General features: G+C 41.2%; 1 protein-coding gene across 1 annotated transcript in view; it reads right to left on the bottom strand.

Annotated features, from left to right (window-relative positions):
• Window positions 1-13,211, bottom strand: part of LOC145535589 (uncharacterized) — a 263,139-nt gene extending 249,928 nt beyond the window's left edge. The window contains exons 1-3 of the mRNA XM_081564020.1: window positions 12,862-13,211; window positions 12,232-12,465; window positions 10,613-10,729 (exon numbers count right to left, since the gene is read on the bottom strand). Of these exons, the coding sequence (XP_081420146.1) occupies window positions 10,613-10,729; window positions 12,232-12,465; window positions 12,862-13,211 (701 nt within the window). The remainder of the gene's footprint in view (window positions 1-10,612; window positions 10,730-12,231; window positions 12,466-12,861) is intronic.
• Between the last annotated feature and the right edge of the window lie 501 nt (window positions 13,212-13,712).

Here is a 13,712-nt window from a genome sequence, read left to right as displayed (position 1 = left end):
TTTTGGGCAGAGGGAATAGCAAGTGCAAAGGCCCTGGGAGACAAAAGTACATGGCATGTTTAAGGAACAGAATGGAAGGTAGGGTGGCTAGAATGTTATGAGCAAAATTCGGTGGGAAGAGTAGAATGATATGAAATCAGATATATAAGGACCAAATCCTGCAGGACTGTGTAGGACATGGTAAAGATTTTTTAAATTTTATTTTATGCGTGATAACAAGCCAGCCATCAGAGAGTAGAGAGTGGGGAAATCACAAGATTTTCTTTATTTTTTTAAAGGATGAACCTAGTTGCTGTGTGGACAACTATGCAGGGTCAAAAATGTATATAAGGGTCTAAATTAGAAGGCCATTTCAGTAGTCTAGGTGAGAGACAGTGGCTTAGACTACAACACTAACAGTGAATGAGAGGAAAATGGTTCAAAGGATATGGCTTGAAGGTACAGTAATGCTAGGTGTGAAAAAACAAGAATCAAGAAAACTCTGAAGTTTGGGACTTGAGCGATTACACCAAGTGTCATCTTACAAAACAAAACAAAACCTCTTGTATTTATCTTTTCTAATCTGCACTTATTTTGATTATTGGAGATTGAGCTTTTTTCATGCTTACTAGCCATTTGAATTTCCTTTTATGAATTAGTTTCCCAAGTCTTTCCTCAGATGGCACTTATAAAACCCTTTCCTCCCTAAGCTTTTATTTCATTATTTCCTGGTTTCCCTTCTACCTCTCTGACTTTATTCTTTCTTGACTTGTTCTCTCTTGAACGTTCCTTTTGTTTCACAAACATTTTAAGTTCAGTGGTCTTGAGATTTCATCCTTACTTCTCTTCTTACTCTATATACACCCTCTAGGTGAACTCACCTTCCTATGATTTCAACTACTACATTGACTGATGACACACAAATCTTTTCCAGACCTGATCTTCAGATCTGCAATTTCCATATGTGACAAATCATCTCTATCAGGATGTCTAGATAGTGTCTCATATTAGGTAAATCCAAACGTGACCTGATTATCCCCATCACAACTGCCTTTTTCTTCTATGTTTCCTGTATTGCTTAACAGCATTACACAATTTTCCAAGCCAAAAGCCTCAGTGTCATTCCTTCCTTTTCCTTAGCCTTTAAAGGTAATAGATTTCCACGTCCCAAATGTTGTTACCTTATAAGTAGCTTTCAAATTTTTCCCTCTCCTCTCCATCTTTGCTGTCCCTGCCATGGTTCACACCCTCATAATTGCAACACAGTCCCTTAATGTACTCTTCATGGACTTCAATCCATCCTTCATACCAGTTGCCATCTTTCTAAAACTCAAAGTTGGTGACCTGCCCCCCTCACTTTAAAGCCCCTCATCTAATTCAGTAGATTCTGCTACAATGCAGTACACTGTGTGATTCTGGATAAAAATCATAAAAACCACAATTCTCTAGGATTTTCTTTCCATGCAGGAAAATGCTAACACAGTCATTCATTCAACAAATATGTACTAAGCCTCCTCTGTGTGTCAGGCACACAGAAGGAAATAAGACATTATCCCTGACCTCTGTTCCCCAAACCCAGACAGGAACTAAAACAATATTCTATTTTCCTGGGTTGATATTCCTCATTGCTAATTTAGACTTGTACCCTTTCACAATCCTCTAGCCATGTGGACTGTGGATCTCCGTATTCTCTGGCTAAAAAAAATTCTTCGCTATTATTTAAAAGTCAATTCAAATGTCTGTCTCCCCCATTATATGGTAAGTTTTTTTTTAATATCTCTGTATTACTGGATAAACAGGCATTTACAAAGTTTTGATGAATGAATGACTGACTGAACAGATGAAGTTTTTTCTTCATGAAGATGGATTTATGAAGTATAGCCAAAACCATGTAATACTGAAGTCTTCAGTAAAAAGCCAGTCCATGAGACTTGGAGGTCTGTGGAAAACACTTGAGATTTCAAGACCTATTGTCCCAGAGCTCTGTGTAAACATTGATTCTTCTCCTTTCTCAACAACAAAGCAGTCCCAAGTATTTTGTTAAATGTCTAGGACCAGTGTTCCCTTCTTACTTAGTCTAGTGCTATTTTATACATTTTCTTAAACATGTTTTATTCCATGTTCAACAGAAATATATTGTTAAATTTTTCTCTATTCCGTGTTAAATTACCCTTAAAATATTTCCCTTGCACTGAATTCTGTTTATATTAAGATTACCTCACTTTCACAAGTTGTCCAATGTTTCATTAAGGCAATATCTCAAACAGAGGATAAGAACAAAACGAATGAAAAATGTAGCACTCTCGTGTTAACACTTTATTGAAACCAAAAATAAATGGTATCACACCTAAAGGTTGACATTTTATTAGAATAAACATGAAAAATCAATCACAAGTGCACTAACATACAGAAACATACACAGAGTAAATCTGTAATAAAAGGTACCAACCCAGAACATCAGTGTGCTATTTTAGCTCCTATCCAAGATAATTGAAAGAATGTATGAGCCAAAAACAATATACAAATAATATTTCACATTATATTTATAATTTTCTAGTATATACTTAAAGAATAGGTCAGATTTAGAAGTAGAATAAAAAATTAATCACTCCCAAAACTTTAGTGAATGTCCCAGAGCTTCTTTTCTCATAAATCTGTATCTACTACCTCAACTCTTGGAAACAGCTGAAAGAAAGAAAGAAAAAGAAAGGAAGGAAAGGAGGGAAGAAGAAATGAGAGTGATGTTATTGGTATTTAAAGGTACAAGAGTCTTCTCAAGTTAAAGTAATGGTATCAACTAGCCAATCAACAGCACAACCTTCTCCCTTAGAAGTCACTAGATCTCGTTAGTGAAATTAATAAAAGGAGTTTCTTACTTGACTTGCATGGCAATTCTGTCAATGCTTCCCTACATTGCTTAAAGCTCTAAAGATATGAGTTACAATCACAAAAATATATGCATTTCAAGCATGCAGCAAGCAAATAGGTGATGTACTTATACGTTTCTATAAATGATGCTTAAATCCACATCAAAATGTACACTTAATTTTTAATAAATATAACTTTAGAAAAAATTCCATCCACATACATAAATACAAGTATATTTGGGGGCTAGTTAATAGAGCTGGAGAACACACATCAATATCACTCAAATGCTTGCAATTAAGCAGAGCAGCTTTAAAAAAAAGAAAATCATTAATGCTAAAGGGGGGTAATGCACAGAGTATAAATTCAAAATGTTGATCAGAAACATTTTGTTGATAGCAATTGAGTTAGCTAGGAACATTTCAGGTTAAGAAAGCTTCCAGCCACTGTGTGGTTGTAGTGTATTTATACAACTCTATATTTAAACACAGGTGGTAATTAGCAAGATTGAGACACCTTTAATAAGGCATCATCATAGGTGCAAAGGATGTGTAGCATAAGATGAGTTCATTATCAATAACTTTCCTGAATTAATCATCTCTTAGGACATTTAATTTTAAATGTACCTGAAAAAAACCTGGATTATTGGGATAGGCCATCTGCAGCATCTTTTTTCTAATTTCTCTGAACAACTGAAGAGTTTTCTTAAAATGTCTATCCACTGCTGGGACACAGGGATTGCAATATCTAATATACCAATTGTCCAGCTAATCTGGCACTTTCTCCTTGACAGGTGTCTCAACCAGATAGAGGCATTAGAATTAATATAAACACTTAGAAGCCACCAATTATACAAGACCTTGAAAACTGGGAAATTTTCTCCTTGACCTCAGCTTGTGATCAGATTTTTCCTGAAGTATGCAAAATGATAGCAATGTACTTTTTATTTTGGCTGCTTTAAAAACTCTCATTCACACACGCAGTTAAAAACACTAAACTGTGATTCCAAACATTAAAATGAAACTGGATTTCCTTTGATAAAACCATAAAGGGGTTCTACTTAAAGTCACACACATATACATGCACACACATATTAATACATATATTCAATCAGCATTCTGAATATTTACAGTATCTTTCATCTAAATAGGAAAACATTAATTTCTGGGCTTCCCAGGTGGCGCTAGTGGTAAATAACCCTCCTGCCAATGCAAGAGACCCAAGAGATATGGGTTTGAGCCCTAGGTCAGGAAGATTCCTCTGGAGAAGGAGATGGCAACCCACTCCAGTATTCTTGCCTGGAGAATTCCATGGACAGAGGAGCCCACCAGACTACAGTCCATGGTGTCGCAAAGAGTCAGACATAGCTGAAGCAACTTAGCATGCATGTATTAATTTCTAAAGGGAAACTGAGGCTGTATCTTCATAACATCATTTAGCTGAAGAGTTAAAATTAACTGATTATGTATTTGGAACTATTCATATGATTATTTTTTTCACTATACATCCAAAAGTCAAGCATCTACTGAAAAGTTAGAGGAAATCAACATGATAAAGATATGACACAGATAGACACTAGGAAATCTACATGATCAATAAGGATGATTGAAATTTTCAAGTTTTACTCAAGTATTCTGGTAATTTTACTCAGACATGGCTCAAGTAACAAAAATAAACCAGTTAACAAAATATATGCAATTCAATACCCGACAACTGGATAATGATATCAAAAATACTCCTTAAAATGTAAAAATGAAAATATTATTTTTCCTAAACTTTTAAATCACTACTTCATTCTATCTTTAATAATTCTGAGACATTTGTATTTTGAAGTTCTAGTCACTTTGAAACACAAAATTACCTGGTGACATATAAATATAGACATAGATTTAGATCTCCATTCTTTTTTTTCTCACCAAAATCCTTTTTGAGAATCACTCTTTCTTAGCCATAATATAGAAATTTGTTTACAGCTATAAATTCAGGGAAAAAAATTTTAGTTTATCAGAACTCATAGCTGATAATATTGCAAAAGGCTTAACATGGATTGCAATTCAGCTCATGTTAGAGTTTGTGATCCCCAAATTCAATTTTGTTAGTCATAATCAGCCACAAAAATGTTACAAAAGAATATGAGAAACATTAAAAGGCAATTTCCTCATTGTTGACTACTTATCAACTGACAACTTAGTCAATTAAAATTAAAACAATCAGTATGCTTTATGGTGATGGGTAAAATGAGTGTTTTACAGATTTCAAATAAATGTATTCAAATCCATTTGGTCTCTGTAATAAAAGAAAGTGGGGCATAGATATTTTAATAAAATTGTTTTTATACTTGAAAAGGAAAAATAACCAATCTTACCAGAAAATTCAAGCATCATTTATATTTAACTTTATTGTGATCTCTAACTAGGCTCCTTAAAAGTCTACAAAATCATAATTTGACTGAACATATTTTTTCAATGCAATAGCTAATATGAAACTAGTTTACAGCTGTGAAGTCCTCATAGGACAAAAAACTCTCTGTAGCATACACATAAATATCAATAGGAATGCACAAATCAAAGTTCTTTTTTTTGTGACTAGTTTTAAAGAACTGCTTGAGTAGGGACAAGGGGGATTGCAGTAAGATCTTCAGGAAAATGACAGGGATGGCACTGATTTTTGTTCTGCTTAATCATTTATTGCTCACAAATCCAATCCCCTAGCCTTTTATAGTTACTCTCAGGGACCAACAGGCTGGCATGAAATTAAATTAACAAGCAGGTTCCCATCCTGAATTAGTGACTCCCAGCTGTCTGTCCCGTCTAGTTTCCATGGCAGTGGAAGAATCGGTGAAAAGGGAGGTGCAGGAAATTGTAAGAAGCCAACATATCAAACTCTTTAAGTTGATTTCTTTAAACTGATGAATCAGTACCGGGGGTGGAGGTGAGGGAGACCGAATTGAAGTTAAAGTGTTTTATTTCCTGGCTTTTTGAAAAGGCCAGTGTGTTTCTGTTTTTGTCACTGCTTTGTCACTGCATCTCCTTAAACATTTCATAGAAGGCTGTAGATTCAGGGTAGCATTTGGCTCATTACATGTTTTATAGTAACCCAAGAGTGTTTAAGGTGCTCTACATGTATTTTAAAGGGTTTCACTTTATGTCTCTCTTTTTTGACATAGGTATTAAGATTTATCAGCTTGTTAAATGACTCCAAAATATCCAGAGACCAAGTAAAAAATTCTCTCAACCAACCAGATGTTTGTTTGCATCACCTTAAACAGTTGGATGGTTGATGGAACTTTTCACTCACCTATTTAGGTATCACCTAGATACAGCCATAGAGACCTGTCATAAGTACCCAGGAAAAAAAATATTAATCTTGGCACATATCTACCATAAACACAGATATGAAAGCTCTGAGTAAGAGCTTCTCAGGGCGTGATTCACTGATATAAAAAGAGATGATTTAACACATTTTCCTGTGTCCATTTTCCAATTCCCTTCTCCACTCCATTTTAAGTAGGTGGGAATGGAGAACCCAATATTTCAGAATCATTACATCACATTGAAAACATCATCCAAGAGATAGTGGTTAGTTGGCATATATGCATGTTTCACCATATGCTATTGTTTACCTAAAGTGGAGGCCTGGACAGGAAGTAAAAGTCAGAATTTTTTTAAGCTGTAAATTATCCAAGATTATACTTCCAGGTCTAGAAACGAGTCCCAAAGTTACATAAGAATTTAACAGGCTTTATTTATTAGACTCTAAATGATTATTTTTAAAGCATTAGTGATTCAGAATCAACTGTAAAAATATTTACTATCTCCAATTAAAACTAGTTTGCTTTGATTATATATAGAAATGTTCACAGTACAATTCAGTACAAATATTGTTACAAAACAATTTTCAGTTTATGCCATCATACTCCAATTCACTCAGCCCTATTTTTCATGAGTTCCAAATGTAAGCAATTTCATTGGTCTTGCTAAATTGTACCACAGTACATCTAGCAAACTATAAAATCTCTATACATTATATAAATTGTCATTACAGGGTACCACATACAGTAGACACACATATGGTTGGACCATCAAGGTTGTTTGGAATAATTAAAAGCTGTGTGAAACCTTTTATAGCATTCACCTGCTCAAATTAAGCACAGTTCTAGCTGGTTCTATATGATATTTACTTTCCTCAGTTCTTAAAAAAAAAATCAATGGAAAACATAAAGGAAAAGAAATTATATATTAAGCCAGGAATCAGAATGTTTTACAGTCTAGGGGAAGGAAATGGAGTAATTTCAATTCAAAACAGTGATTTAATCTAATACTCAGAATCTGCAGATGATTTAAAGCAGTTTTTGTATATGGAAACAGCTTTGAAAGCTGATTCCTTTTAATTTTTTATAATCAGCAGCTTTATTTCCAGTCATTGATATATTCTATTGATTACAATTGCTATTAATAAATACTATCCTTCACAATATTCTTTATCATTTAATCTGCCTGTAGTTGTGCTAGTAATCCAATTCAAACCATTCTTCCAAGTGATAAAGGAAGGGAAGCTTCTTATATAAAAAAAAATGCATAGATTACTACTTTCAAGGGTAAATCTACATACAGGAGCTTAAAGAAACATATATAATATTAATAAAATTATCATACATGTTTCATATCTGATGCATAACATTCTCATGAGATTGTTTCTAAAAGTGTGTGTGCATGATGTGTGTGTGTACATGAGAATGCTAGAACAAATATGTGAATATTATAAGAAAATTTGCTTTCATTAATTAATCTTTGCATCAAGTATTCAAAGTACTGCTCTTCTTTTGACCTCAGGTCAGTAAGTAAACAGATAAATAAATCACTTGTTTGGGAAGTCTTAGGAAATTTATTAGCCATAATCTATACCAAGTACTTGACAACTATATTGAAAACTGAAACTGATGGACTTTCAGGAAAAGCAAGCTTCAAGTAAAAATTACATGGATTCTAATTGCTATTTCTAACATAAAATGAAAAAAAACCTTTATGTTAATACTGAACCTTCTAACCATTTCCAAGTTTTAAGACTGTCATGGAAAATAAATTTCCACTAAGTTTTCTATTTTCAGAGGCAACATATCAAAAGAATACTTTGCAGTTTGACAATTTAAAGTCATATTGTACAGAATAAACTTGAATGTTGGACTGTTCTGTTTCAGCAAGAATCTTAGCATTAAAGGCATCAGAAAGGTACAGTGACTACAAGGGAAACTATGATCATGTCAGCATTATTTACACAGATGATAGTGAAGTGAAACACCAAGACCTTTAGAGTATTTAGATTTCGAATTAGGCCTTTGAACGAGATGGTAGTTAATATACAATCTGATTTTACTTTTTAACACAGCTATTTGTTTCAATATTTGGAATCTCACTTAATCTTATAGCACAATGACTCCACAAAGCATTCTTTCCTTCAGGTCCATTGTATATTTTGTCAAATGACATGACTATTCTTAATTCATAACAGGGACCTAGAACTAATGGTAAATACAAATTCATGGTATTCAAAAAATACTCGGTTTGTACTATGTGTCTGGCATGGTTCTAGGGACTAGACTCTATTGGTTTTATTATACAAATGTTCACATTTGTTCATTGAGCTGTTTTCCAGAAACACCTGTTTTTCAAAAACATTCTGGGGGACAATCTGAAAACTTTTAAATAACATTTAGAGCATAGATTCATTTTAGAAATTACCTGAATCCCTTTCTGAATGCATCTTGGGACTTTCTTTTATTATCATTAAATGATTCCAACATTACTTTGACATACTTACACACTATCCTTTAAAAAAAAAACTTTCCAACATTAAATTATTTAACACATCACACACACATAAAATGTCATATGAACTTGGACAAAAATGGCAAAATTAAGATTCTGCTTTTCCAGTTATCTACTTCATTCCCCCCCCCCACTTTGCAGGTATTAAGAGCAGGGGGGTGGTAAGCAAGCAAGTAAATGCTGGGTAATCAGGGAGCAGAATGTAAGGCTGTGGATCTTTTAATAATAACAAAGTCTTTCCTCCTTAGACTGTGCTCTTTCTTAGCACAGGGGTGCCCTATGCTCCAAATCAGAAGTCTTCAGACTAAGAAGACAGACAAGGATATTTCAACCAAAAGATAAAGCAGACATTTGCAATGTCTTCCCCAAACAGGTTGAGAGTAGCGATTGATTTTCACAGTAGAGTGTACCTGGTTTGTTAATTATAATTACAGAACAACAATCTAAAATGCAAGGAAGCTGTCTGTGACCCTTAGCACAAACGCAATCAATTAAGTGCTAATCTAACAGCACCTAATAGGATCCACAGGGATGTTTCGTTTCCTTTTGGTTTCTAAAACCAAGTGGCTACTAATTTCCCTACTATGGCACTAGGAACTTCTCTTTGTATTTTTTCGGGCCACCTCAAATACTCCTCCGAATTAACATTCCAGGTAAATTGAAAAAAAAAAAAAAAAGGAAAGTTCAGGACGTCTCCCGACCAATTGCTTCATTTTGGAGACCTACCCATATTATCATATCGCCAGTAGCAGTGATGCAGATCCGCTAAGCCCCAAAGCTGCCGACGGCTAGCACTAGCTGCAAACCAGCCCCCGCTCCCGCGCCTACTCTCCCGGTGGCGAAATAGATGTCGAGACAACATCTACCAGTGGAGTGAGATCGTCCGTCTCCGCAATTGTAAACAACCGACCGCACTGGGTTTGCTGAAATGTTTAAATATACTCCTGACTGCAAACACATCCACTCACCAAGTCGCGCTGTCTTCCCCTTCTCCACCTCCTAAAATTGAACTGGCGACCTGCCCGTTGTAGAGTAGAAAGTGAGGTTACGTTTCCCCAGGTACGCCTAGAGGGTACCTGGCACTCCGCAAATGTGCTGGCCGCTGCTAGATTGCCCGTACCACATCTCAGGATAAAACGCGAAAACACACAAACCCGCGCAGCTGAGCGCGTGGTGAAAGCCAACACAGACGGCTCCCAGAGCACCGACTGCTGCGTAATGACTGTCTCTTCAGAAAGATTGGAGTGTAGGAAGGACGCATTGGGTAGGGCCCCAGACGGCGTGGGTTAGAAGGAGGTCCTGGAGTTTCCCCCGGAACCTGGACTCCCCGAGTGCGGTTCAAAGAGAAATTCGAAAGCAAACAGGTACTCAAGTGCGTCCTAGACCCTCGGCATCTTCTCTCAGAGAGACAGGAGCGGGACCCGAGTGGCCGAGCCCCTGGCGGACGCTCCAGGTGGGAAAAATGCTGGAGGAGAGGCGCCCCCTTGACTCTTCGGACAGAGCCCGCCCCCCTCCCCAACGTCCAGGTCCACTTGTTAGAGCGCCGGGGCTCTGCGCGCGAGCTGAGGCGAGCCCCCCACCCCTTTCAGAACCGGAGGAGTTGGTTGGCTAAAGTGTCGCCTAAGAAGCCTAGTGAGCCCTCGCAGGGCAGCGCCCCCAGGACCAGCTGAAAGCTTGAACTGCGGACAAGGCCGACCTCCCATATGCCCCGGGTGGTCCAGAGCCCCGGGCCGGGCGAAAACCTAGAGAAGAAGGAGCCGACGTTCTGCCACCTCGGGCAGGGCTCTCTGAGCCGACGCTGCCCGCCACTCGGGGCCGGGAGCCGCCATCCGCCGCCTGCAGCCTCGGGGCGAAGTTAGCCGGGAGTCCTTGGGGTGGGAGGTGGGGCGGTGGGGGCCGCGAACCAAAGGGAAGGAGGTGGGAACCGGGAGCAACGCACCTACCTAGTCCAGGCGCAAGTTTCGGTGGCGTCCCCAGGTGCGGTCCCCCGCCCCCTCGCCAGGTGCTCAGCCCCGCCGGGCGCTGCCGGAACCCGGGACCTCAGGCGTCTCAGCCGGTTCCTGCGGGAAACGACTGTAAATCCACATTACTGTTCGAGCTGCCGCTCGGGCCCCAGCATCGCTCTCCTCCGGTCGGTCGCGACGGTGCTCTGAGCCGGCAGCCGCCGGGGGCAGGTACCGAACCTGGCTACTACCGCGCCAGCGGACTATCGCTGCCCGGAGGGTGCTAGCGCCCGGGGTCGTATGTGGGTGCGAGAGTGTGTATACGCGTGTGTGTCCGTGAAAGAGAATGTGCGTGTGTGTGCGAGCAGAAGGGATGAGCTCAGCCCCCAGGGCACTCGGAGGTGAACTCCGGGCTAAGCCGGAGCCCGCCGCGCTCCCGGGTACTGGGCGTCTGCACGGCTGATGGCTGTGCTGATGTTGCTGTGGCCGCCGCCGCCGCGCTCTAAGGCTGGTCGCGGTGGTGCAAAAAATGTTTCTCTGCTACTCGAGACCAAAAAACCTTCCCTGTCTACTGAGCATGCCCGGTTTGACAGTTCCACAGCCAAGGGTTTTTTTTTTTTTTTTTCCTCCCTTTTCCACCAAGACTCCAGGTTTTAGCCGCAGCTGAGATGGGGTGGGGAGGAAGGGGGAGCTCCGGAGGAGGAGCAGAAGAGGAGGGCTGAGGGAGCAGGTAGCGGGCAAAGGAAAGGGAAATCAAAATGAGAAAGATCACGGTGTTAGAGGGTGGAGGGAGGGAAGGAGAAAGCTGGAGGTAGGGGAGCAGAGGAAGGAAATATGGATCAACAAAATCTAGATTTCGTACCACGATGAGTTCCCGGCCAGAGTACTCTCATGACCAGCTTCTATTTTCTCCAGAGGGTTAGGTGGGGTGGGAGGTGGGGTTCGGAGGAGTGTTTGTCATCCCCAAATCAACCTGGGAGAGTGTTTTATAGTCAAGACATACACAAACGCACGCGCTGTTGCACACACCACACACACACACATACACAGAAGCGTGATCACTACCGCGATGTGTAAAGCCTGAGGACTGACTGAGAAAGAATGCAAAGTCTCTTGCCAGCATAACTTTAGCAAAAAAAAGAAAAAAAGAAAAAAGAAAAAAGCGAGGTGGCGGAGAGAGAGAGAAATTGTTTGGGTTCCTCCTTTCTGCCTCTACCCCGCCTTCTAGAAAAGCCCAGCGCGTGAGTGCGGTGCGAAAGAGACCAGCAAGCTTTCTTAGCGTCGGTCCCAGTGAGAAACCGCCGACTGCCTCCCGCTGACAGCGTGACCTCAGCGCGCCAAGGCTGGCCACACGCAGCCTCCTGGCGGCGCGTCGGGTCAGCTCTGACACTCTCCGCACCCCTCCCCCCGCCCCCGAGCCGGGCCCTGCGCTCCAGCAGCTGCCCGGCCTGGTCGCCCAGCTCCCTGGGCTCCCCAACCGGCTCCGCCCCTCACCCAGGTTCGGTCCGTGCCCCAAGTTCTGGATCCCTCCTTTCCCACCCTCTTGAGCTTCCGCGAAAAAGCGGAAAAGCGGAATCTGCATGCTCAGAAACTCGCTTTGGGAGCCTAAGGAGTCCTACTGGGCATGCTCAGGACTTGGGGCGCCTCGCGTGGAGTAACTCTCCAGCCGCCAGTATCTGCACGGCTGGGCCAGATGTGAGTCTGAAGTAGGAGACGTCGACCCTGGATCGAGGTTTGGCTCCGGTTCCGGGAAGGGCGGCGGCGACGCCCACAGCCGCCTTCTCCTTCCCGGCTTCCCGGCGAGAGCAAGACAGTGGGAGATACCAAGTGCCGAGCCAGGGGAGCGGCACCAACTGGAGAAATGAGTCTAGCGTACTCCCAGACCCCCTTCCCCCCAGCGCCACCCCCGCCCTAGGCAGGTAGGGGGCGCGCAAAGCAGCCGAGAGAGCCTCGTGCGTGTTTGCGAGGACTGCTAGCCTCTAGGTAAAGAAAGAGAGCGCGAAGAGTTGAATTTTCTTTAGGAGACAGACGTTACTGATGGTTTTCTTGAGTGAAGAAAGAAGGGCGTGTGTGAATGTGTATGTGTGCACGCACGTTTGTAATTTTTCTCCGCATGAGCAGGGACAGGAAAGCGAGAAACTACTGGTGAGTTGAGAGTCCGCTAGGGGTTGCAATAAGGCACATTCGGAGCCTTGGCTGGCGCTAATTAACAGGAAGAGTTAGTTGCTCGCGGCGCGGCGGGCGCGCACCGAAGCTTCCAGCTGTTCTTCTCCCTGGGTGGTAGCGGCTGCACAAGCGTGGCTTCCGGGCTGGACGGGCCCTGCACTCCCGAGCAGGGGGACCGGATTCGGTTTCCTAAAGAGAGATAGTACAGGGTGACGCCAGGGGAGATCTCGGAACCGTATGTTCCCGTCTTCCCAGGTTTTGATACAGGTATTTGCAAAGAGGAAACATTGTAAGCCCAGCACGCCAACGAGGGGAGGAGCCACAGCGAGCTGAGCACTCTCAGGGTAAGAATCAGAGAATCAAGAGAACGTTCCTTTTTAAACACTGCCTTCGGCTTTGGGCAGGAATCGTTTGGATCACTGCCGCTCACCATCACCCCTGGCTCTGCCAACAAAGAAACAAAAGATGACAACCCGACTCTGTAGGGGGATAGCAACTGCTTCCAGAACCATCTCTCTGTTGGCAGTTGAAAAAGCAATGAGGAAGGGATGGCTATAAAACCTGTGTCTAGCCACCAATATGTAAACGAACATTCCTAAAACCCACTACCCTCCTCCAAAACAAAACAAATACCTGTATATGTGAAAACATACATATTTCGGATATATATATGTATATCCTAAATAAAGAAAAGATTTCTCATTAAGAACTACCTGACCAACGAACTGTGGAGGGAAAAGACTTTCAGGATACCTCCTCAATTCCCATCTAAGAGTTCTGGAAGGAGGAAATAGAAACATCTGGTCAGTTACTTCTCCAGTGATTCAAATCACTCTCTGAGTCTAAGGAATTCTGTAAATAATAATTACAGAAAGAGTTCCTCATTAATGAAAAGGGAATTTTGGCAGAATGAGACTTGGACAAATCATAACGG

This window comes from Giraffa tippelskirchi, chromosome X (genome assembly GCF_054371585.1).
Source record: "Giraffa tippelskirchi isolate mGirTip1 chromosome X, T2T-mGirTip1v1.2.pri, whole genome shotgun sequence".
NCBI classification, from domain to species: Eukaryota; Metazoa; Chordata; class Mammalia; order Artiodactyla; family Giraffidae; genus Giraffa; species Giraffa tippelskirchi.
Note: the sequence above shows the minus strand (reverse complement) of the source record. Positions and strands in the feature narration are given on the sequence as shown.